The sequence below is a fragment of the Camelina sativa genome, chromosome 2, assembly GCF_030686135.1.
Source record: "Camelina sativa cultivar CO46 ecotype springtype chromosome 2, ASM3068613v1".
NCBI lineage: Eukaryota > Viridiplantae > Streptophyta > Magnoliopsida > Brassicales > Brassicaceae > Camelina > Camelina sativa.
Genome location: NC_141881.1, coordinates 2787987 through 2812713, shown reverse-complemented (window position 1 = coordinate 2812713; position 24727 = coordinate 2787987). Strand labels below are relative to the sequence as shown.

The 24727-nt window shown below is 31.8% G+C and overlaps 5 protein-coding genes and 2 pseudogenes across 6 annotated transcripts; 4 read left to right on the top strand and 3 right to left on the bottom strand.

Annotated features, from left to right (window-relative positions):
* Positions 1 to 4844: 4844 nt before the first annotated feature.
* Positions 4845 to 5742, bottom strand: LOC104715899 (NDR1/HIN1-like protein 26). Its single transcript, XM_010433268.3, has one exon. It carries the CDS (start codon positions 5693 to 5695, stop codon positions 5015 to 5017), a length of 681 nt encoding a protein of 226 aa, XP_010431570.1. The 5' UTR covers positions 5696 to 5742; the 3' UTR covers positions 4845 to 5014.
* A 1699-nt stretch (positions 5743 to 7441) lies between these two features.
* Positions 7442 to 8469, top strand: LOC104715888 (ubiquitin domain-containing protein 7SL RNA1-like). The gene has a single exon (XM_010433258.3). The coding sequence runs from the start codon at positions 7599 to 7601 to the stop codon at positions 8220 to 8222; it is 624 nt and encodes a 207-aa protein (XP_010431560.2). The 5' UTR covers positions 7442 to 7598; the 3' UTR covers positions 8223 to 8469.
* Positions 8470 to 10660: 2191 nt separating this feature from the next.
* On the top strand, positions 10661 to 12907 carry LOC104772779 (uncharacterized; annotated as a pseudogene).
* Positions 12908 to 14318: 1411 nt separating this feature from the next.
* Positions 14319 to 15011, bottom strand: LOC147948173 (uncharacterized). Its single transcript, XM_087479914.1, has one exon. It carries the CDS (start codon positions 15006 to 15008, stop codon positions 14328 to 14330), a length of 681 nt encoding a protein of 226 aa, XP_087336040.1. The 5' UTR covers positions 15009 to 15011; the 3' UTR covers positions 14319 to 14327.
* A 254-nt stretch (positions 15012 to 15265) lies between these two features.
* LOC147948172 (uncharacterized) lies at positions 15266 to 17607 on the bottom strand (annotated as a pseudogene). Its single transcript, XR_015566249.1, has 5 exons — positions 17547 to 17607; positions 16564 to 17429; positions 15877 to 16459; positions 15742 to 15793; positions 15266 to 15520 (listed from the first exon to the last, which is right to left on the bottom strand). The product of XR_015566249.1 is annotated as an uncharacterized LOC147948172 (transcript).
* A 2379-nt stretch (positions 17608 to 19986) lies between these two features.
* Positions 19987 to 20520, top strand: LOC147948171 (ubiquitin domain-containing protein 7SL RNA1-like). Its single transcript, XM_087479904.1, has one exon. The coding sequence runs from the start codon at positions 19987 to 19989 to the stop codon at positions 20515 to 20517; it is 531 nt and encodes a 176-aa protein (XP_087336030.1). The 3' UTR covers positions 20518 to 20520.
* A 1540-nt stretch (positions 20521 to 22060) lies between these two features.
* LOC104746625 (uncharacterized) lies at positions 22061 to 22792 on the top strand. The gene is made up of 2 exons (XM_010468148.2): positions 22061 to 22618; positions 22772 to 22792. The coding sequence occupies exons 1-2, from the start codon at positions 22061 to 22063 to the stop codon at positions 22790 to 22792; spliced, it is 579 nt and encodes a 192-aa protein (XP_010466450.2).
* Positions 22793 to 24727: the final 1935 nt, after the last annotated feature.

The following is a 24727-nucleotide window of genomic DNA, read 5'->3' as shown; positions in this document are numbered from 1 at the left end:
AACAATCATATAAATGACAAACTGATCAACTAAATTTCATCTAAAATTTGTAGGCCCAACACTATTTCATTCAAATTCTCTAGACCCATCACTATTTTTAAATCTTATAAATTCAATTTTTTATTTTAAAATAAATTTAAAATATTCATTTAGTGCATATTTTTGTTAATTATAATTAATCGAAAATTTAAATAAAAAATAATTATGTAAAATGAATTAAATGTTAAAATAAGAAAACAATACTATAATTTTTCATTAGTGGTAATAATATAGTTAAAGATTTCTATTAAACCGATCATAATTCAAAACTTCAAATATCAAAACAAGGCAACCCAAGCAACACTTTCAAAGAATCAAGGAAACACAACTACAAATCAGTTAAAATAATTATTTGGCAGCACTTCACAAATCCATCACCAAAGACAAAGAGGCAAAGAGATGAACACATATTTAATAAACTAAAAAGATTCAGATATATGAATGTCACAATCAGATAACCGTAACACAAAATTATATGAAAAAGACAACCGAAGAAACAAAAATGGGGGATTTTCAAAAATACCCCTTTTTCTATGTCAGTTTTCAAAAATACTCTTTGATGGTGTCTATTTTCAAAAATACCATTTTTAATATATAAAATGACAAAACTATAAACCCTAAACCCCAAATATTAAACCCTATCCCTTTAAAATTATACCTTAAATGTAAATTGGGAACCCAAACCTAAAAAAACAAATTCTAAATATTAATTTAACATAGGGTAATTGTGTAAAAGAGGGCAAAAATGAAAATGTTAAAAAAAAGGGAGCATTTTTGAAAAAGGGTATGCCAAAAAGGGTATTTCTAACAAATTTTCACAAAAAAACAACCCGGACTTTAAAAAATTACAGCAAGATAAACAAGAAAATTAATTTTTCCCAAAACACAACTCACATCGAATCAATAAAATCACTCACAGGACAAATGGGAAAAAAATTACAACAAATAACACAAAACAACCGCCTTACATATTTTAATAAGCCCTTTAAACAATCATTCAAATGACAAACTGATCAACTAAATTTCATCTAAAATCTATAGGCCCGACACTATTTCATTCAAATTCTCTAGACCCATCACTATTTTTAAGTCCTATAAATTCAAATTTTTATTTTAAAATAAATTTAAACTATTCATTTAGTGCATATTTTTTTGTTAATTATAATTAATCGAAAGTTTAAATAAAAATAATTATGTAAAATAAATTAAATGTTAAAATAAGAAAACAATACTATAACTTTTCATTAGTGGTAATATTATAATTAAAAATTTCTATTAAACTGATCATAATTTAAAATTTCAAATATCAAAACAATGAAACCCAAAAAACACTTTCAAAGAATCAAGGAAACACAACTAGAAATAAGTTAAAATAATTATTTGGCAGTACTTCACAAATCCATCACCAAAGACAAAGACGCAAAGGGATGAACACACATTTAATAAACTAAAAAGATTCAGATATATGAATGTCACAATCAGATAACCGTAACACAAAATTATATGAAAAAGACAACCGAAGAAACAAAAACACAACCCGGACTTTATAAAATTACAGCAAGATAAACAAGAAAATTAATTTCCCCAAAACACAACTCACATCGAATCAATAAAATCACTCACAGGACAAACGGGAAAAAAATTACAACAAATAACACAAAACAACCACCTTACAGATTTTAATAAGCCCTTTAAACAATCATACAAATGACAAACTGATCAACTAAATTTCATCTAAAATCTGTAGGCCCGACACTATTTCATTCAAATTCTCTAGAGCCATCACTATTTTTAAATTCTATGAATTCAATTTTTTTATTTTAAAATAAATTTAAAATATTCATTTAGTGCATATTTTTGTTAATTATAATTAATCGAAAGTTTAAATAAAAAATAATTATGTAAAATAAATTAAATATTAAAATAAGAAAATAATACTATAATTTTTCATTAGTTGTAATAATATAGTTAAAGATTTCTATTAAACTGATCATAATTTAAAAATTCAAATATCAAAACAAGGCAACCCAAGCAACACTTTCAAACAATCAAGGAAACACAACTAAAAATCAGTTAAAATAATTATTTGGCAGCACTTCACAAATCCATCACCAAAGACAAAGACGCAAAGAGATAAACACACATTTAATAAACTAAAAAGATTCAGATATATGAATGTCACAATCAGATAACCGTAACACAAAATTATATGAAAAAGACAACCGAAGAAACAAAAACACAACCCGGACATTATAAAATTACAGCAAGATAAACAAGAAAATTAATTTTCCCCAAAACACAACTCACATCGAATCAAAAAAATCACTCACAGGACAAACGGGAAAAAAATTACAACAAATAACAAAAAACAACTGCCTTACAGATTTTAATAAGCCCTTTAAACAATCATACAAATGACAAACTGATCAACTAAATTTCATCTAAAATCTGTAGGCCCAATACTATTTCATTCAAATTCTCTAGACCCATCACTATTTTTAAATCCAATGAATTCAATTTTTTTTTAGTTTAAAATAAATTTAAAATATTCTATTAGTGCATATTTTTGTTAATTATAATTAATCGAAAGTTTAAATAAAAAATGATTATGTAAAATAAATTAAATATTAAAATATGAAAACAATACTATAATTTTTCATTAGTTGTAATAATGTAGTTAAAGATTTCTATTAAACTGATCATAATTTAAAATTTCAAATATCAAAACAAGGCAACCTAAACAACACTTTCAAACAATCAAGGAAACACAACTAGAAATCAGTTAAAATAATTATTTGACAGCACTTCACAAATCCATCACCAAAGACAAAGACACAAAGAGATGAACACACATTTAATAAACTAAAAAGATTCAGATATATGAATATCACAATCAGATAACCGTAACACAAAATTATATGAATAAGACAACCGAAGAAACAAAAAAACAACCCGGACTTTATAAAATTACAGCAAGATAAACAAGAAAATTATTTTTCCCCAAAACACAACTCACATCGAATAAAAAATAATCACTCAGAGGACAAACGGGAAAAAAATTACAACAAATAACACAAAACAACTTAGTTAGGAAACATAAAGAATCCAACATATTTTCATATAAACAAATTTGCAACCCAATTGACATTCACCTTTAACAAAATCAACAAGGGATAACCAAATAACCCCAATAGATGCAAAGCGAGCAAGGAATCAACCAAATATGCAAACCCCAAAAAAAAATCAAAGGAAAACGATTACGATAGGAATGACTGAAAAAAACGATTACGAGCATCAAAGACATAAGCTCAATCCTCAAACAGACCTCTAGATAGGAAAATTGCTCTTCTCTTATCCGTTCACGAAGACATCGGATTTTGAAAAAGAACAAATCAATTTCAACTCAATAACATACAAATAATGGTCAAATTAACCCACAAATTATAAGCTTTACAGAGAAATTGGGTCTGAATGAAACAAACAAAAATAGCCTAGAAAAAATTAACAATAAAATCCACAATAAATAACTTATTTATTTTTCTTAATAAATTTCACAATATTTTTCACTCCAAACACTAAAACATTGAAAAAAAAATTACTCCAACAGTTTACAAAATACATAAATATTAAATAACAATCCAACCACAAAATGGAAAATAATAATAAATTAATGACAACTAACAGCTACAACAAAACAACAACTTCAACTAAACAATGTTAACTCCTAATAATAACTTTTTTTTAAAAGCATTATAAACACACAAGATGATCTCAATTTTTCCTTTAAAAACAGCAAACTAAATTATACTTACTCCAAAACATATTTTTATTAAAATATCCAACAAAACAACATAAGCAACCAAAATTAAATACAAAAACAAACGTAAAGATGAATTTACAAAAACCAAAAAAATTATACACAACAAAACTCGGAATACACCTTCATCTAACTACCGTGCGTAGCGCGGGTCGATTGCTAGTATATAGTATTTTTAGGTTTTAGAAACCCTTAAATTATTTTATAGCAAATTTTATTTTCTGCAACCCTGTGAGATTTTGAGAGCTTTTGGGAGAGAGAGATCTGAACTGATTGTAGAGAATAAATCATAAACTCCCTCTTTACTCTTTTAATTTTCAATTGCTTATTATTCAGAATTATGTTTTGTTCTTCATTGAATATGTCTGAGTAGTTTGCTTGTTAGGTTCAGGGTTTTTCATAGGGGTTCTATGAATTATTAGATCTGCTTATTTAGGATTCTTTATCTTTCTAGATCTTCATCATAGGTTGTTCTTCATATTAATTCTTGATTGATCACCTAGAATTAATAACCTGGGAAAATAAATTGATATGAGAATAGAATTGATTTTCATGATAAAACCTTCTGATGAGCAAAATTACTTCTTGCAAAGAGATTTGATTTAGTAATTTTGTGAACAATCTAAACTTGTTTTTAAAAGCTGATTTATTACCTTGAATTTTACAAAGAGATTTGGATTTCTGGTTTTAAATTTAGATAATATTTGCAGTGAGAACTGATTTATTTTACAAAAGTGTTTAGAGTTCTAGATCTAGTCTTAATTGCTTGAATCTTATTTATTTGTTGATTTAATAATTTGTAATTTCCTGAGAAATTCTCTTGGCCTAACTTTTTGATTCTCTGAATTTACAACAGCTTAATTTAATATTTTGCATTGTTATTTCAATTAAATTTAATCTGTTTAGCTTAATTATAAAACTCTATAATTTATTGCGTAATCTAGAGTTCTTGTGGAATTCGACCCTAAGTATTACAATGACCTCTTAATTTGAGAGAGTAGCTCTAGGTATTAATTTGAGCATATCACCATACATTTAATGAGAAAAAAACAAACTCTCAAATCGAAATTACAAAACGTAAAGAATAGCAAGAATCAATCAAAAGGAAAAGTATTATACAAAAAAAAAACAGCAAACAACAAATCAATCAATCGATATCTAAGAGAAGTAGACCGGACACCGTTTATGGTTAAACTTGGGCAAGATTAACCCGTCTCGTCCAACCACGATATCGCAGTTAGCGTGCATCCTATGGTGTTTACTGATCCACCTATGGAGTTTAAACCGAATATTCGAAACTATTTCGAGCCTAAAACCCACGGTTCCTTGTGCTCGATCGTTAGTAAACTCGGTCCAACGTCTACTATTTACCGTTAAGGAAGCTCCAGTAAGCGTCCCGGTCACAATTTGTGTGTTTGTCGGCTGCTGGAAAAAGGGGTTTAGCAACGGGCTTGATCCGACCCGTTGATCTTTGTAGTAAATGAAACCGTCCACGGAATCAAAATAAACACCCATGTGTTGGTTAGGGTTTAGTATGGTTACGTTGAAAGCAATTCTTGCGCTTTCGAATCCCGTAGGCTGATCTAGACCTTGGACCACGAAGTCATGGATATGGAAACGAGGTCGATGAGGGCGTAAACTAAGCCAAAGTATAAAAGCGATGACGCCTACAAAGAACAAAACCAAAAGAAACATTGCACATATGAATTTTGATATCCGAGTTGAGAGGCTTTCTTTGACCCGGTGAGCATAGTAGCTAGCCGAATGGTGACGCTTTATGGGTTGAGCTAGGGGCACCGGACTGGTGCGGATCGGGATAGTTGTTCGGTCTGGTGTCATTGTGCTCTGATGGTTTTTGCTAGCCAAAAAAAAGCTATGGGAGATTTGAGCATGAAAGTTTTGGAGTGTAGGAGTTATATATGAAGAAGAAAAGTAAATAGTTCTTGAAGTGTTTGGAGAAGAAAGGAATCAGATTTGAGATTACGTAAAGTGAACACATTTGTATTCAAAACTTTTCTTTCTTTTTTTCTATCTAATGTTTTATATTAACAAGAGAATCAAAATTTTTAAAAGTTTAATTCAATTGTTTTTTTTTTCTTAATTCCAATGATTTTGTTATTATGTTTACGATGCATGCCTACAAGATTAAGGGAGTGTATTCAACTTGACGTTTTAGGTGATTTGTATAAAACGAGATCTATTTGATATGTGAATAAAACAATTTACCAACTTAAACTTAACCACGCAATTGAATAAAAATGGTATAAGAGGAAAAAGACTATGCAAGACGAAAACACTTCTAAGAGCAAATCATATACATAATAAATCTCCAACAAGGCAACAAGTCATATACAGTACTAGAACAACATGCAGGACCGGTTCAATAAAATTGGTGGTCCGAAGCAAAAATAATAATGTGGTATTTTTTCATTATTTGTTGTAATAATATTTTTTTTATTTTTCTTTCTAAAAATAAATTCTAATACATTTTATAAACAAATGACTGAAAAAAATAATTAAGTAACAAAAGAAAAAACCTAAAATACAAGAGTATACAACTAAAAGAAAATTAAAATACCGTAATTGTTTGGTAAATCTACATATACCTTTTAGATACTAATTATTTTCAAAATGTAATAGTATTTTGGTTTATCTGATGTACATCACAGTTTTTTTTTTTTTGTCAACCATTGAGCCACAACTGGCCGGACCATTAGCCAAATTCCTACATTCATAGGAACCGGGACTCGATCCTAGATGTGATGGTGCCTTCTACAAATGGATATTATTTGTTATTTGTATTTGCATCATTATTTTGTTATATATTTTAAAATAGTAAGTATGATATTGGAATTGTGAGTAAATAAAATTTATTAATTTATCAACCAAATGAAATTTGTTTTACCAATCCGCCGTTATGGAACATTAAATACACATTTTTTGTAGATTGAGTAATATATCTTTATTTTAAAAAAATTCAAATCAGAACATATGCAGAAAAAAATTTACATATTTATTAATCATATTTATTATATGATAATTCAATACAGATTTTAAATAAAATAAAAGAAAGATAATAGGAGAATCATAATTTAAAATATTAAAAAAAACTTCCAAATATAGTTATTAAAAGTAATCATATTGTATAGTTAGATATAAAATGATAATTCAAAACAATTTTTAAATGAAATAAAAAAAAGATAATAGGAGAATCATAACTTAAAATCTTAACAAAATCTTCCAAATATTATTAAAAATAATTATATTGTATACTTAGATATAAAATCTTAGTTTTTAAATTATGATTGGTTTATAATTTTTTAACCATAACTAATTAGTGAGAGAAATTAATTTTTTTTAAAAACTAATAATTATTTCAAAGATTTTATTAGTCTAATAATTAAATTACATAATTATCTTTACTAAAAATTAAACATTTGGCTTAAGACCAATGACATGACAATGTAATTTTTTACTTTTTATAAGGTTTGTTTTATATTTGTAATTCTCAATTAATATAGTAGGATATAAAAAACTAATGAAATATTATTATCTATAAAAAAAGAGATCTAAATAATTACGAACTTGAATATAGATTCCCACACAATTTTTTTCATAACTAAAATTCTCAAGATTGTAGCATTGAAACAGGTCATTATTCTACAGAACATTAGTTACAAAACGCCATTATCTTCTCTCCTCACTTCTTCATCAGTCTTCCATTGAAATTGAAACGTCATTTATGGATGTGTTCTTCGTGACTCAGAAAGGCTCACGGTTCTGCATTGAAGTAGGTTACTGGGACACAGTGTTAGAGATCAAAAAGAAGATCGAGAAGTATCAACGTATCCCTGTTTCAAAACAAACCATTTTATTCCAAGGAAATGTTCTTCAAGATCATCTTGACATCGAACAATGTGTGATCCTTAACAACTCTCGTCTCCACCTTTACATCTCTTCTCCCGACCAAAACCTTAACCAGAACCGCAACAACCAAGTGTTGAAAATAGACCAATCTCAACAGTCAAACTCAACAGAACATAACATTGACGGTCATCAAGATTCAACTGTGATGATGGCAATGAACAACAACAACAACAAACCGAAGAAGCTGAGGGTAATGGTGCTTCTGAAAGGCGGGACAAGGAAGATGCCACTGGAGGTGAACGCAGGTGATAACGTTGGAGAATTAAGAAAAGAGCTGGCTAAGGTTCAACAGAGGTTGCAGTTAAGTCTACCTCAAGATGGCTATTTATTTATATACAAACAGAATGTAATGAAAGATGACCGATCGTTCTGGTGGCACTGTGTTGGTCAAGGCGACACCATTGAGATTTTTAACGGAAGTGTTTCTGGTGGATCTTAATACATACCTCCTAAAATGTTAAAGCTTTTAACTCTTTGCAATCTATCTTCCTTCTTTGTAGCGTTATCTCAGTCTATTTTACATAAGTTATTCAATCAGTAATATAACAAAAGAACGTTTACTTATAGTCGTTGGATTATCCTAGTATAAAGAACTGTGGACGTTAATATTCTTTGAAGAGCTTTATTGACTTAAGAAGTGTGATATTTAAATCAAGTTAATGATGGTACTTCATTCTTTCTTTCTCCATCTCGTTACACTTTGTTAAAACAATTATGGATGTGTTCTTCAAAACTCAGTGTGGCTACATGCGCTTTCGAGATTGAATTGGGATACAGTGTTGGAGATCAAACAGAAGATCGAGAAGTATCAACGTATCTCAGTTTTGAAACAAACCCTCTTCTTCTAAGGCAATGTTCTTCAAGATCATCTTGATATCGAACAATGTGAGATCCTTAACAACTCTCGTATAGATATATTCGTCAACCCTTACCCTAGTCATAACAACGATCAACTGCTAGGGGCAACAACAACAATGATCAAGTGCTTCAAACCGAGCAATATCCACCGTCGTTAACGCTTGAGAATCGCCTTGGAAGCCTGTGAAGGTGAAGGGTTGATGCATGAATATCTCCAAATATCTTTCACTAGGTTTGTACATTATATTTGTCAAACGTTGCATCCAATGTACAAACACTATTTTCTTTGAAATTAATTTAACATTATTTTTAAAAAAAGAGGTTATATTTGCATTTAAAAAACTGGAAAAAAATTCATGTAAACCTCTGTCTGTAAGAAAAATTAAGATATGATTTAGTTAAGATATGATTTTAGTTAAGTGACATTACATATATATTATTCTAAACTAATCCAAACATTTCCAATAGGGGTGTTAAATCAAATTTGGATTCGGTTTCAGTTTCATTTATTTTATGTATATATATATAACCTAGATGTATCTGTTTTGGAAAGGATACTCGTCTTGTCCATATTCATAAAAAAATTATGTCTCATAATCATCCACTTTTAAATAATTACATGTTCGATAATATTTATTATAAGAGATTTAGACGGAATATATGTAGTATTTGCCTGTTTATAAATTTAATTTTTTTAAATTAGTGGAACTTATCCCAAAAAAAGTAAACTAATTCTGTAAAATTCTCAAAATATTTTCAAAAATACCGGAAATTCTCAAAAATCCTTTACAATTCCTTATATTTCTATAGTCAACTCTTATCCAAAGTAGTGAAATTTTGAGAAATGAATTTAGCTACCCAAATCTTTTGATTCTATACCATTATTTAAAGGAACATAATTATTTATTATTTAGAAAAGAAAAGAAGCTTACATACTTATAATTACTGTTTTGAAAAGGATAGAGACAAACATAGGACTTTTAGAAGTTTTGGCCAATCGATTCGGCTCCTGAAAGTGTTGCTTGAGTTTCGCCTTCGTAGTTATGGTTAGCTGGAAAAAATATTTCATAGCTGCATTATTTTTCAAATATGAATTCAATATAGTGAAAGTGTGAGAACTAACGATCTGAATAATAAAATAAAGACTTCTTTAAACTTTCCTTTGATTGAAAGAAAATCTTATTATTTTTAGTTTTCTCAAAATATCTTCTTTCATTTTCTTAAAAATAAGATGATTTGTTTTTAGGGAAAATTGGAAATAAAGGATCACTAAAAAAAAAATTGACCATATACACCTTTTTTTTGAAAATGGTCATTTTTACCAAAAATGCCCATAGGAATTGAAAAACCCAAATTTAACAAGTTTAAAAATGTGAAATATAGGAAAATAAGTAGATATACAATAGTAGAGGTAATATAAATTTTTTCCAAAAAAAAAAAATGTATAAGTTGTTTTTTTTATGGATAAAATTTGATATAAAAAATTTAGAAAACGTTTTCTGCTGTTCTGAAAATTTAAGATGATGTGTTCTAACATTTTGTACATGTTATACTAAATTCAGGAATAGTTTCTGCTTTAAATAGTTTAGGGGCCGGAAATACTGAATTCTACAAAATTCAGAATTTGTATTCTACGGTTTACTCTATGTTCTAAACGTTTTAGTATAATATTTCTACGGTTTACTCTATCTTCTGAAATCTTTAGAATATGTTTTATTCTTTTTACTCTATCTCTGAGAAAATTAGTTGACATCTACTACGGAAAAGCAGATTGTATACTCTGAAACTTTTAGTGATTGCTAAATATAGAAAGTGAATATTTGGAATAGGAAACTGAATATTTATCTAATAATTAGGTAAAATCGTAATAATTTGTTAAGATTGTGTTCTACAAAATTTAGAAATAGTTTTCTAATGATTTTAGAAATTTTTAAAACAACCCTAACAACAACCCTAATCGTTTTCGTTTAGTGGAGTGTTAAACCGTTTTCTCCCATTTCTTTTCACCATTTTTGAGCCATGGCAATGCACATCTATGTTAAGAGTGGAGAGTGGAGATTGTTTGACAATCATGAGTGGATATTTATTATTGATGAAGACAATCGTGGAAGATTACTAACTTTGGAATCGAGTACAACACATGAAGAATTGAAGATTATGGTTTTAGAAGCCTATGGAGTAGAGCCTAGTATGGTTGATATGGAGCTAAGTTTTTTACCCACAGATCTCACTGCTGATTGTCCTCTTGTTGTTATGATGAATAATAGTCAGGTCACAAATTTTCTTTCATACTATAAAAAAAAGAAAACAGTAAATTTGTGTGTGACATTCAAAGGTGGTGTTGAGGATGTTGGGAGCAAAGTCATATTGTATTTGAATAAAGAACCAGGGGTTTCAAGTGTTGAAGATGGCGATGGTAGACCGAATGAAAACCTAGCTTTATTTGTAGGTACTGATGATGCCAAACGGAGGGATGTTTTAGGGAAGAAAACATCCGACAAAAACGCCGGTTATGGTGTTGGAACGTCGTTGAAAGGTGTGAGCGTAAGGAAGGGTCAATATTTCAAAAGAAAAGAAGTGTTACAAGCAGCAATGGAGTTGTATGCTATGAGGTACAACTGTGACTACAGGGTTACGAAATCTGATACAGTATTCTGGTGTATACGCTGCATAGAGGATGTTTGCAAATGGAGTCTTCGTGCTGAGTGTTTAAATGGGTCTACCTATTTCAAGATCAACAAGTTTGTGGGGGACCATACTTGTGCTCCTTCGAAGAAGAAGAAATTTTATAGGACACCTTCAGCTAAAACAATTGGACATCTCATTATTCAGAATTATGAGGGTGTATTGGAAGGGCCTAAACCGAATGATATCATTAATATTATTCGTACAGAGTATGGTTGTAATTTAACTTACTCTCAGGCATGGGAGTCTCGCGAGTATGCAGTGAATGAAGTTAGAGGAATCCCTGAGAAGAGTTATGGTAAAATACCAAAATACTTGTACATGATACAAGAAGCGAATCCGGGTACCTATACAAATTATGAAGTTGATTGCGACAGTAGATTCAAATATCTGTTTATGTCTTTTGGTCAGTCAATAAGAGGATTTTACAAGGGAATGAGGAAAGTTATTGTGGTTGATGGAACATTTTTGAAGAACAAATACAAAGGAGTTCTACTAGTTGCTACAGCAGTAGATGGGAACTCTAATTTGTATCCAATAGCATTTGGAATTGCTGATTCTGAGAATGATTCTTCATGGGCGTGGTTTTTTGAGTAACTAAAGGTTGTTATTGGAGATGAGAAAGATTTATCTTTCATTTCAGATAGGCATGTGTCAATTAGCAAATCACTTGAACAAATCTATCCATTGTCTACTCATGGTATTTGCATCAACCACTTGATTGGTAATGTTATTACATATCACAAGGGAAGGGGTGTGGCTGATTTGGTTTCAAGAGCGTCTAAAGCTTATAGAGTTGGTGAGTTTCAAAAACTTTTTGGAGACATTTGCAACATCAGTCCTGCGATTGGAGAGTACCTAGAGAATGTTGAGGTTAAAAAATGGGCTTGATGCCATTTCCCTGGATACAGATATGACCAGAACACAAACAATGCTGCAGAGTCGATTAATTCAGCTTTGAGATCACCTAGAGAGTATCCAGTAATCCCTTTATTAGACAGCATCAGAGAGATGTTAACACGCTGGTTTTTTGAGCGAAGAGAATTAAGTGCCAAGCAGAAAGATCCTTTAACTGTTAAGGTGGAGAAAAAGATGTCAAGAAGAATAGTGAAAGGTAAATACTTTAAAAGTTATCCGATTGGAAGAAACATAATACAGGTCAAAGCGCATGGGGTAGACTTTGTGGTTGACTTGGAGAGAAGGACATGTACATATGGGAAGTTCCAAATGGGCAAACTCCCTTGCAGACACGCCATCAAAGGAGCTGTTGATATAGGCAATGATCTATATCCATATGCTGATGATATGTATAGCACTACCAGTTGGAGAGAGTACTATGAGGAGACTGTTAATCCAATAGGTATTCCAGAGAACGAATGGGGCGTCCCCGACCACGTTGAGGCTGCAAAAGTTTTACCACCTGAATCAAGAAGACACCCTGGTAGACAAAGGAAACGAAGACATGAAATGGTGGAAGACAAGATAAGAGCGTCTCAACAATCACAATCGTCAAAGAGACACAAGTGTAGCCATTGTGGTAAAGAATGACACAACCGATCAACATGTGATGTCCCAATATAGGTAAGGTGGCTTGTTTTATTCTTTGTTATGATTTTAAACCATTCCCAGTTTATTTTTCAAGAAGACACCCTGGTCAAATATTTCGTTTCTAGTTTTTGTTTAAACTCTATTCTTGAGTTTTCAAGACTGACTTACACATTTCATTATTCTCAGTTTATGGTTGATTTATTCATTTCTACTTTTTGTTTAAACTTTATCATACACAAACAAATTCGGCCAAAAAATTATGATCATTGTGATAGGTTAACAAACCATAATTTGAAGGTGAAGGTCAAAAGGGAAAAAAGCAAACAAATCATTGTGATAGGTTAACAAACCATAATTTGAAGGTGAAGATCAAAAGGGAACAAAGTAAACAAATTAAAAAAAAAAAAAAAAAAAAAAAACATGATCATGTTCATACGCTCAACCTAGTAATTTGCTGCATCCAATCATGAGCATGCACAATATCACTAAGATCACCATCATCTTCTTATTGGTGGCTTTTGCTTCAGCCAAAACATCCTCTATCTTCTCAAATATCTCCTTTTCCATCTTCTCATAAACTATTTTCTCAAACTCCAATCTCTCAGTTTTGAAATCTTTATGGTGCTTCTCAAACTCAATATTCTTTGCAGTTAGTGTCTCTATCTCATTGACTAAAGCCTCATCAACCCATTTAAAGGTGTGATCATTGTTCCTAAGCTACAAGAATCCCAACTGTTATAATCAAAAATTAAAAATATATAAAACGTGTAAACAAATCAATTTACCTTGTTTGATGCAGCAAATCCACAACGATAGTATCTCCGGTAAGGATTGGGATCAGACTTTGATATAAGTGCTATAATTTCTTCCCGCACCAACATCTCCTTGGAACACCAACCACTCTTACTCTTGCACGGGAACTATTTGATCCAGTCGAATTGCTTGATACATTGCTCATCTTCTTCTCGCAATCGATAGGGTACTAGGTCGATATTAGGTTTCTTAAAATTTGGGATTTATGTGTTTCTTTGTAAAGAATCGGGTTAAGTTTATATTTTATGATTAGCTCTTAAACCAAATTAAAGAAACTCGGTTTGGTTTTAAACGAAATTAAAGAAAGTCAGATTTTGGTTTTAAACGAAATTAAAGAAAGTCTAGTTTGGTATTAAACCAGACTTAAAAGTATGTTTATTGGTTTGATAGAATTGGTGAAGAAACCATCGACATCCTAAAAAGATGAAACAAAAATCATATCATATATTAAGCTAAAACAAAAATTATATCATATATTAAGCTAAAACAAAAATCATATCATATATTAAGCTAAAACAGAAATCATATCATATATTAAGCTAAAAAAAAAAAATCATATCATATATTAAGATAAAACAAAAAAAAAAACCAAAGTCATAGAATGTGTCAAACTAAAAACATACTAAAAAGATGAAACAAATCAGTCAATTTCGATATGGTGAGACTCAGACTTTGGAGGGACATAGTTCTTCATACGCTCAAGTAATATTGGATCCTTTGCAGCTTCCCACAGATCGACAGCAATCTTCAAGTGCGCATATTTGATGTTCTCATCGCTCATCAAATCCAAACTTAGAGATTGCATATGACACTCGATGTATTTCAATGCATAGACCCCGCAATCGCTATTCGACTTATTCAAATCGGAGAGCACCTTCAAGTCTATGATTTCATATGGTGTCAAAAGAGATGCTTTTCCATTCACCTTTGCATTAATTTCTTTCAAAATCCTTGGGATGCACGTTGCGAAACACTCGACATACCTTCTATTCTTGTGTCCAGCACAGTCGAAGACTTCAACAGTTCTTAAGACGAAGTTAACACAAACAGAAATCCAGTTGTTGCCGTTGACGCAAATCGGAGCGTATATCCTGTCAACATATGTACCCCATTGTTTTCCTGTCTTTCCGTGAGAAGGAAACTCACCATTAGCATACTCGAGAAGTCTACTATCCCATTTGTGCTGCCGCTTTGTTTTCAAGTACTTGGTGTATTCCACTTTGATTCTCTCACTGAACATGCAATTCATGAAACCCACACGGTCTGACTTCATTCGACCTAAGGATGTTTGCTCCTGGAATAAATACATCATCGCATCCATTTCCTTGAAAACAAATAAAAGTGAAATTTAAATTTAACCATGGTAAAATAATGAACAAATTAAGTAGTGAAAAAATCAAGTTTATACTTACTTGATTGTGCAGCCACTTGTTGTGAGAAATGACACGATCGAGCAATTCATAATTAATTACCGATGGACCCAACTTAAGTTGCTCGTAACTGTGAAACAAATAGTAATTAGTAAGCTAAAAAATTTAAAAATCTGGACAATTATAAAATCGATGCTTAGAATAAAAATTAGAAGACGTACCCAAGATTCCTTTGCCATGCTTCCAAAGCATTCCATCTAACATCGGATACAAAAACCAAATCAGCATCTTCCTCATACTTTCCCGCGTCTGTAGGATCAACATCGGGTACACGAGGTTTTTGTGAAAGATGTCCTAATGTTTTCTCTAAGAAATCTTGAGTGCTCAATAAATCTTGACTCTCGATATTAAGGTCTATGACACCCGATTTGGTGAACAAATCATCGAAAACAAAGTTGTCTTCCTGTCAATGAAAAGATCAAACAAAGTTTAATGTTTGCAAACAAATAAATCCAAACAAAGTTTAATGATTACAATACAATACATAAATTCACAAAGACAATTACAATACTTAAGTTTACAATTAGCCGAATAATTTCAAATAAATTACAAAGCCGAATGTTTTAAAAAAAAACAAAAATACATAGCCGATTTCCAAAACATTAAATCGAAGACAAGTTTTACCAAGTTACTTTTTACGTACCAAACTCTTTGGTTGAACGGATGGTGATTTCCCCTGTTTCAAAAATAAAAGTCAAAAAGTTTGACGAAATCATTACATATACAACACCAAAGCATATAAATTATTTATTGACTTACCACATCTTTTGGTTTAAAGGATGTGGTGTGGCTTGTGTCGAAGTTGATGCTATAGTCGATAGTATCTCCTTCACTTCTGATACATCCTCCTCCACCTTCTTCAATCGCTAGCTTATTTCTTCCTTAAAAGGCTTGAAAGAAGCTTCAAACATACCTTTAATGAATGACTTCATTTCTTCATCAAAACCATGAGTGAACGACGTTGCGGCTCGCTGACATAGGAGTTGCACTTTTCGACTCTCTGCACCATGATCAATCTGCTTCGTCTTTCTCTTCTTCATGCTTGATACTCCCACATTTACATCTTGCTTCCTCTCGCTACTCTCCAACCCAGACAATTGATTGTCTCCATCACTTTTCTTTTCAACATGATCATCTTCATTTACAACCTCCTCTATCTTCTCTTCTTCACCATCATTAGTTTCTACATGACTCCACTCATGGTCTCTAAAATCGTAACCAGATCGCACCAAATCGTTTATGTTTTGGACTCCCACATCATCGATCTCATCACGCCTAAAAACTCTATATCATCGATTATGTCACAATTTACTGACCTTGAGATGTATGGATGAACGATATCCTACCAAAAAAAAAGTAACAAAACTTTTGGTTAAGCAATAGTAAAAAAACAGAACCATATTCAGACCATGACAATTAAAGAAGAATAGAGAATAAATTACTAACCTTTGGTCCAAACGATTGCTCTATGATGATAATGTCTTGATAAGACACTTTTGCAGCTCCCTTCCAGTTAGAACATTTAGCACCGTTTGTGAATTCCTTGTTGATCTTTTTTCCCAACAATTCTCCAATCACTGGAATTGCTTCCATAACCCATACTTGAAGTGCAAAGGAGAAGCCATTAAGAATATAATTGTTGGTCTTCTTCAACTCCTTTCTTGTGTCTATGATCGAGGTCACAAGGTAGTCAAAAGAATGTAAACCCCAAGGATAAGCTCTCAACTTATCAAGATCCATCACCAACTTGATGTATGAGAGAGGGATCTTTTTCTTCTCGTCCTTAGCCATTACCAAACCAGCTATGACGCACACATATACAAATCTTAGCTTGTCTTCAGGTTCCCACTTGGGAGCTTCTACTAGGTGCACATCCATCAGCCTCTTAATGGTAATCTCCCCATCTCTCCTCAATAATCTAGCCTAAAAACCTTTGTCCTTCTTCCAACTGTCTTCATTCCAAGATTTCAAATCTAACTTGAAATCATCCTTGCATTTGAGTCCAGTGACTGCATAATATTCTTGCATCGAAAATCTCATTGGCTTCCTTCCAAACACAAACCAAAGCTCATGTTTCTTATCTGTGATCAACTGTCGAGACATAATGCTGTGTATCAAACGCGCAGAATACCCTAACCCATTCTCGTAGATGGCAAACAAATTTGCAAACACTGGATCACTCTTCACTTTCTCATACTCTGTTGGCAAAGCATCTTTGATTCTTGTCAAGATAGACATTCTGCAGCTATTGTTTATCTGCTTCACTTGTGGTTCATCACCGTATTTGAAAATGCGATTAGGATACTCAACGCCTGAACAAAAGATTAACAAAAAAAAAAAATCAAACACAACAATAAGAGTTGTTATAAATAACAGAAAAAGCTCTCAACAGAGAAAAAAAAAACAAATAACAAAATTTATAAAAGTGCCTGATATCACTTTGCTTGATCCGTCTTTGCCATCCATGTTCAACAAGCTAATATTGCTCATGTACACCTAACATGTGAAACATAAAACATATTACTATCAAATAACTACTAAACCAAACATGAAACCAAGAACAGTTCATAAGCGATCAAACCAACTTTTAAATCTAACAAAATTGACAACTTAATACAAAACGTAGCGACCACCAACTCAAGCTATCAAACCTATTACAATCAAATAACTATCAACCCAAAAATGAAACCAAGAACAGTTCATAAGCGATCAAACCAACTTTTAAATCTAACAAAATTGAAAAACTATGAAACAATTAGATCAAGATGAACCAAGACAAGCAAGACAGCGGAACGTGTCAGATTAGACAACCCCCAAAGAGAGAGATCAAAGGGAGGTTACTACTTAATCAAAGATGACGAAAGATAAGAGACAAGCCAAACATGAAACATAAAACATATTTCTATCGAATAACTATCAAACTCATCCACTACTTGAAAACAAGATCAACCCCAACCAAGAAACAGAGTGATTTACAAACTAACAACTCTATTCAACTCAGAGAAGCTCCCCCACAACCACAAACCCCCAAAAATACAACCCTGTACAAAAGGGGACGAATCAGAGAGAATCAAGAAAATCCAAAAGCAATAATTTTTTTTTTTTTTTGATGTGTTATCCCTTTGTAGAGAGGCTTCCCAGAAACAAGAAGAGAGGAAAAAAGCAAGACAGAGGAACGTGTCAGATTAGACAACCCCCAAAGAGAGAGATCAGAGGGAGGTTACTACTTAATCAAAGATGACGAAAGATAAGAGACAAGCCAAACATGAAACATAAAACATATTTCTATCGAATAACTATCAAACCAAACATGAAACCAAGAACAGTTCATAATCAATCAAATCAACTTTTAAATCTAACAAAATTGAAAAACAAGACAAGCATTGCAACAATTTCAATGTTCTCATCTCTCATAGCTCAATTTAGTAAAACAAATTCAAAACCGATTAAGAAAATCAACATGCAACTCCTAAATCTATAGAAATTGAGAATTCTAGAGTGATTTACATTGTACTATGAAGCCGAATTTCAAACGATGTGAAGAAAATCAAACGATTGAGCGATGGGAGCAAACAAAATCATGGGAGCAAATAAAAACATAAGTCACAAGAATAAAAGAAAAACAAATCAGAAGGAGGACAAATCAAGAAAGAAGATTCGCCCAGATGAGAAAAGAATGATAAAAAGAAACTCACCGCCGTCGATTAATCGGGAGAACAAGCCGAAAAACACCCCAGCCGTCGCTGTTTTTTTTGTTTCTATACGATTTGGTAAAAAAAATAATTGGGAGTGAAAAAGGTTTTCATTCCTTTTCAGTGTAAAAAACTCGGGTACGTGTAGAGGTTTCTGTATCGCAATTTTTATTTCCTTTTAATTTTTAATTTTTTGTGAATAATTTAAAATGATTTTATTGTATTTTCGTTTATATTAGGTGGTTTTAAAAGTGAAGGTAAAATTGAGTTTTTATTAATATAAAACCTATTTCACCAAACCTAAAAAAAAAAAGTATAGATTGACATTTTTTGAAAAAATGTCATTTTTTCCAATTTTCCCTTATTTTTATCAGATTTTATTAAATAAAAATTAGTGTTTTTAAAAATATCTCAAATAAACCAAATTAAATATGTTTACTTCAGTTTCGAATTTAAATGCCCACTTTTTATGGTAACAAATTTAAAATGATTTTCATAAATATAGATAGTTATTGTTTTTATATTTAATTTTGTTTTGTTTATACTAAAGATCCAAATCTTTTAATCAAGATCCGAATGGATAGTTTTCGGGTCCAAGTAAAATCCACTTTACTGTCTTTAAATCTGTTTGGACACAACTTTAATCAAATTGGATTATTGCGATTAGGTTAACCAATCAAGCCTTTAATTATGATTTGAAAACGGTCCGATTACGGTTCAAATAAGTTATGGTTTGATTTTAGTCATGTCTAGTGTGGAAGGAAGGTATGACTTGCTGATATTGCCAAAATAATTGTTTCTAAGACGAATATTTATAACTAATAAAAAATATTTCCGTTGGCAATCGATCTCTATTAAATAGGATTATTAATCATTAGAGCATGTGCAATGACAATATTATTTAGCATTTTCTTAAATTTTTGGAGGGTGTGAGAGTCCTACTAAACATGTTCTTATAGTTAAATTTACAAATATGAACAAATTTACTTTTCTCATCTCAAAATTTCTATAAAGTATAATATACTGTATATATTGTTCTTATTTTTGAAGGTTTTTTTTACTTTATTTTGTAAAGTAGTATATTTAAAATATATATATATATATATATTATTTTTTTAGAAGCTATGCCTCCTTTTTAAGGCCAAATTCAATCTAAATTTTCTTTACAAAAACCATTATGAAATTTCTCGTCGAGATTCTCAGTGGCTCATCGTTCGAGATTGAAGTGGATTACAAGGATACATTGTTAGAGGTAAAACAGAAGATCGAGAAGTCTCAACGTATCCCAGTTTCAAAACAAACCCTTATCGTCGACGGCGTTGTTATTCTTCGAGAGGATCTCAACGTCCAACAATGCCAAATCGTCCACGATTCTCTTCTCCAACTCGACGTGTCTTCTGACGAGAACCCTAATGACAACGGTGACGATCAAATACCCCAAATCGAGCAACCTCCAGAACCGTGGATTCCAGTTGAAGAGTACTTTGAGGGGCAAGGTTGGCCTTTGACAACCGATGAGATCAAAAAGATTTATAGTTATCAGACAAAGACAACCCAAGGGATCAGTAAGATTCAAGATTCGCATGTGATGGTAAGAGGCAACAAGAGAGTCTTGACAAGAGTGAAGATTGAGAGCAACGATAACAATGATCAAGTGCTTCAAATCAATCAAGCTCAATATTCGCCTTGGAAGCCTCTCCGAAGATGAGAGGTTGATGCACAGTAGATCTTTGGAAATCTTTCATTATTATCGTCAATATATTTATTTAAAAGTTAATTAGTTTAGATAGTTATGAATTATTTTATATTGTATCTAAGGTTTTGGTTTTTCTTTAATAAATAAAAATCACTGATTAATATAAAAAGTTATCTTTCTGCAACATCATCGATAATAATACTAACAAATCATAATTTTCACCACTTTACTAAAACTTCAAAGGACATGAGCACATGACTTGAGAGAAAAAAAAACCTAGTCGAAGCAGAACCCTAAGATTATATATGGTGTGTTCATGATTTCTCTTCTCTTTTTTTTTTTCTTTCATTTCCAAATTGATACACTCACATCAGATAAAATAGCCCTGGGCATTCGGGTATTCGGGTCGGGTTCGGGTAGGAACCGATCGGGTTCGGGTTTTTCGGGTAGAAGAGTTTAGGACCCATTAGAGTAAACAGAAAATATCGGTTCGGGTTCGGTTCGGGTCTTACCGGGTTTGGGTTGGTTCGGATCTAAAATTTTAGAACCTACAAATACCCGAAAAAATCAGATATCATTCGGGTTCGGGTATTTTGTACCCGATTACCCAAAATTTAACCCAAAAACCTGAATTCTACCTGATTACCCGGAAATTTTAATGTTAAATATTAAAATAAAATTTTTAAAATTATTTTTTAAAAAAGATTGGTTAATTTAAAAAAAATTATAGCTAAACATTTCAATATAATTTTGGTTATTTTGAGTATTTTCATTATTTTGCTCTAGGAAAAAATAATATTTTTGAATTTTAAATTGTAACTTTGAATAACTATGTTATAAAATATATATATATATATAACTAATATTCTCTATAAATGATTTTATTTCGGGTATGTCTGTACCCATTCGGTTTTCGGTTCGGTTCCGGCTTCGGTTCCAGTTCTTCGGGTTTAGGAGATTAGGACCCAATACGGTATTCTACCGGTTTCGGGTTCAGATTCGGGTCCATATTTTCGGGTCGGTTCCGGTTCGGGTTTTCGGGTCCGGTTTTTTTGTCCAGGCCTAAGATAAAACAAGGAAACTTCAATAACAAGATACATCTAACGAGGCAGAACAACACAACAAAATTGGAAACTTGAATAATAAGTTACATTTAATTCACAACAAGAGAAAAAACAAACCTAATCGACGGCAAAAGAAGAATATGCTTTCATTAGATATCGCATGGGAACCGAAGGATGAATAAAGACGGTCGAACAGAGCCGGGTCAACTTTTCGGGCTAATGGGTCGGATCTAAATGTAATTTCTTTAAAACGCTGCGTTTTCAACCATCTTATTTGGAGTTGAATTGTAACAAAGTAATGCTTACTTACAACCGTCGGATCATTTTAGTAAAAGGAAGTTTCGACGGTTAAGATTCTTTGATGAGGCTTTTCACAGACTTAAAAGTAATAGATATTTCTCTTTCTCCCTCCTATCTTCACTCTCTTGTTCATTTAGTATCTCTCAGACTCTCTCATTGATATTGTCATATTGAACACCATTGATTCAACTATGGATGTGTTCTTCGAAACTCAGTGTGGTAAAAAGTTCTGCATTGAATTGGGTTACTGGGACACAGTGTCGGAGATCAAAAAGAAGATTGAGAAGTATCAACGTATCCCAGTTCTGATACAAACCCTTGTCTTCCAAGGCAACGTTCTTCAAGACCATCTTTATATCGGAAAATGCAAGATTCTCCACAACTCTCGAGTTAAACTCTTCGTCTCTCCTTACCCTTATAACCCCAACGATCCAGTTCTTCAATCGGAGCAATCTCCAATACTGTCAAACCCAATCGGTGATCTCATCTACGGTGAGGATTTGCCTTTGACAACCGAAGCTGTCTTGAATATTCGACTTTTCTTCCCTGTGAAAACCGATGAAATATACGTTCAAGATTCGCCGGTGAGCAACAACGATCAATCTCCACCGTCAGACGCAGCGAAACAGATCATCATCAACGGTCATCAAGATTCGACTGTGACGGTTCATCAAGAACTTCAAACCGAGCAATCTCCACCGTCATACTCAGTTAAACTGAAGATTATCATTCAATATTCGCCTGTGAAGGTGAGGCCAGTCTCTAGCAACATTGCATGTCCATACATAGGAAAAAAAAAACGTTACTGTATTGAAGGTTTAGCTCTCAGTAGTCTCATATGATAGCTTTTAGTCTTTCTTGAAGTTTTTTGCTTTGTTCAAAGTTTGCTTTGGATTTCACAGCTTTCTGCAGAAGACATGTAATTACCGATTTATAACTTTGAGCTGAAACTTGTTGTTATTGAATTACCTCTTAATTAGCTTTAAGTTTCTCTGCATTCTCCGAAAATAAATTTTTTCGATCGGATTGTATATAAAACAAATCCTGCATTTCAGGGAAGGAACAGATCATATCAAACAAATCAATCAGTGTGACTTGAGAAGGTTATTAGAAGTTTAGAATCACAATCTACGAAATATTGAAAAGAGTTTACAAAACTACTAACTCAAGCAACAGTATAGAGCCGAAGCAGAATCTCAATCACGATGGTTGTGTTTACCAAAATACAACAGTGTTTTGTTCCAAAGTTGAATCTCGATCCCTCAGATTGAACAAGAAACTTCTGATCTAATGAATCTCACTATTAAGATAAATTTTAATCGATAAAACGAGGCAGAACAACCTTAAAATAGGAAAACAAAACAACCCTAATAGAAAACTTCATCAACAAGTTACATTTCATTTACATCAAGAGGGGAAAAAAAATCAAAGAAATATAAAGAAGATGAGTTGCTAAAGTTTTTAGAATTGATATGGAGTATTATTTATATGTAGGTTAGTTAAGAAGATGAATTAAGCTAAAGTTTTTAGAATTTTATAGCTCAATATTTCATGCAGCTGTACCATAAGAAAATATGTGACTAATTCTTTTCTCAACGAAATAGTCAAAACTTACACTGAATTTTTTTTAACCAATTCAAAATTTAGTTGTAAATTAGTCAAAAAAACTTATGAGTTATGACCACAAAATATTCGACGCAAAATGGTCTAATTAATTGATCAGTTACGGACCACATATATAACTGTTTTAAAATGGTAAGAGATTCTCTAATTGTTGACGAACTCAAATGTTTGACAACAACTGATCAAACAAACATTTATGAAAAAATTATTTGACACAGTGGTCAATATTTACTTACCATATAGACCACTCTGTATCCATTGCACCTAGTCAAATATTATTTTTAGATTAATTAAAATATTACTAGTACTAATCAACAACTGGTCAAAAGTATTTTGACCAAACGCTGACCACTCTTCAAGTATCATTTAACCTAAATCTTCTATTGACACAAACTCCATCCTACTTCCACTTCATTTCTCTTCTCCTCCCTTCACATCTCTCACTCTCCCCATCACATCCAAACTCCATCACGTTTTCTTTACAAAGCAATCACTTATTTATTTTTTATTTTTAATTGTTTTCTCATCGATCAGCTTTTATCAATACAAATATGAAGTTTCTCGTGGAGATTAAGAATGGCTCATCGTTCGAGATTGAAGTAGACTACAAAGATACATTGTTAGAGGTCAAACAGAAGATAGAGGAGTCTCAGAGTATTCCTGTTTCGAAACAAACCCTTATCGTCGACGGTATAGTTATTCTTCGAGAGGATCTTAATGTCGAACAGTGCCAGATCGCTCACGATTCTTGTCTCCAGCTCGACCTTTCTTATGACAATAATCCTAATCACAACAACGATCAAATGCCGCAAACGGAGCAATCAGGTTGCAAACGGCGTAAGAAAGAGGAAGAGGAATACATGGATACATCATAAAAAAAAACTAATAATTTTATTTGTTATACTTAATAGGCAGATTCTGTTTGGTTTGGCAAAATTAAAATGGCAAAGTTGAATCTGTTTTAGAATATTTTGTGATGTATGCATCTCCTTGTTGATATACTCTTAATAAGAGAGAGAATATGGACATATGCTTCTATACTGTAAATTTTAATTTTACTTTTCATCTCTTCACTAAGAAATTCAAATGAAATGGTGTAGATGACTTGAGAATTAAAAAAATATATATTTGTGAATAAATGTTGCGGGATCTGACCTACAATCTTCAATTGATTCAACAACAATTAATACTGTAAACGAAATTGCACCACCGATTTAACCATTTCATGGAATAGT

Bases quoted from the DNA above. Each gene is read 5' to 3' on its own strand.
- LOC104715899 (XM_010433268.3), bottom strand. From the start codon at position 5,695: ATGACACCAGACCGAACAACTATCCCGATCCGCACCAGTCCGGTGCCC.
- LOC147948173 (XM_087479914.1), bottom strand. From the start codon at position 15,008: ATGGATGCGATGATGTATTTATTCCAGGAGCAAACATCCTTAGGTCGA.
- LOC147948171 (XM_087479904.1), top strand. From the start codon at position 19,987: ATGAAATTTCTCGTCGAGATTCTCAGTGGCTCATCGTTCGAGATTGAA.
- LOC104746625 (XM_010468148.2), top strand. From the start codon at position 22,061: ATGGATGTGTTCTTCGAAACTCAGTGTGGTAAAAAGTTCTGCATTGAA. The intron at 22,619-22,771 runs GTGAGGCCAGTC...TGGATTTCACAG, and splicing joins TTCAATATTCGCCTGTGAAG to CTTTCTGCAGAAGACATGTA.
- LOC104715888 (XM_010433258.3), top strand. From the start codon at position 7,599: ATGGATGTGTTCTTCGTGACTCAGAAAGGCTCACGGTTCTGCATTGAA.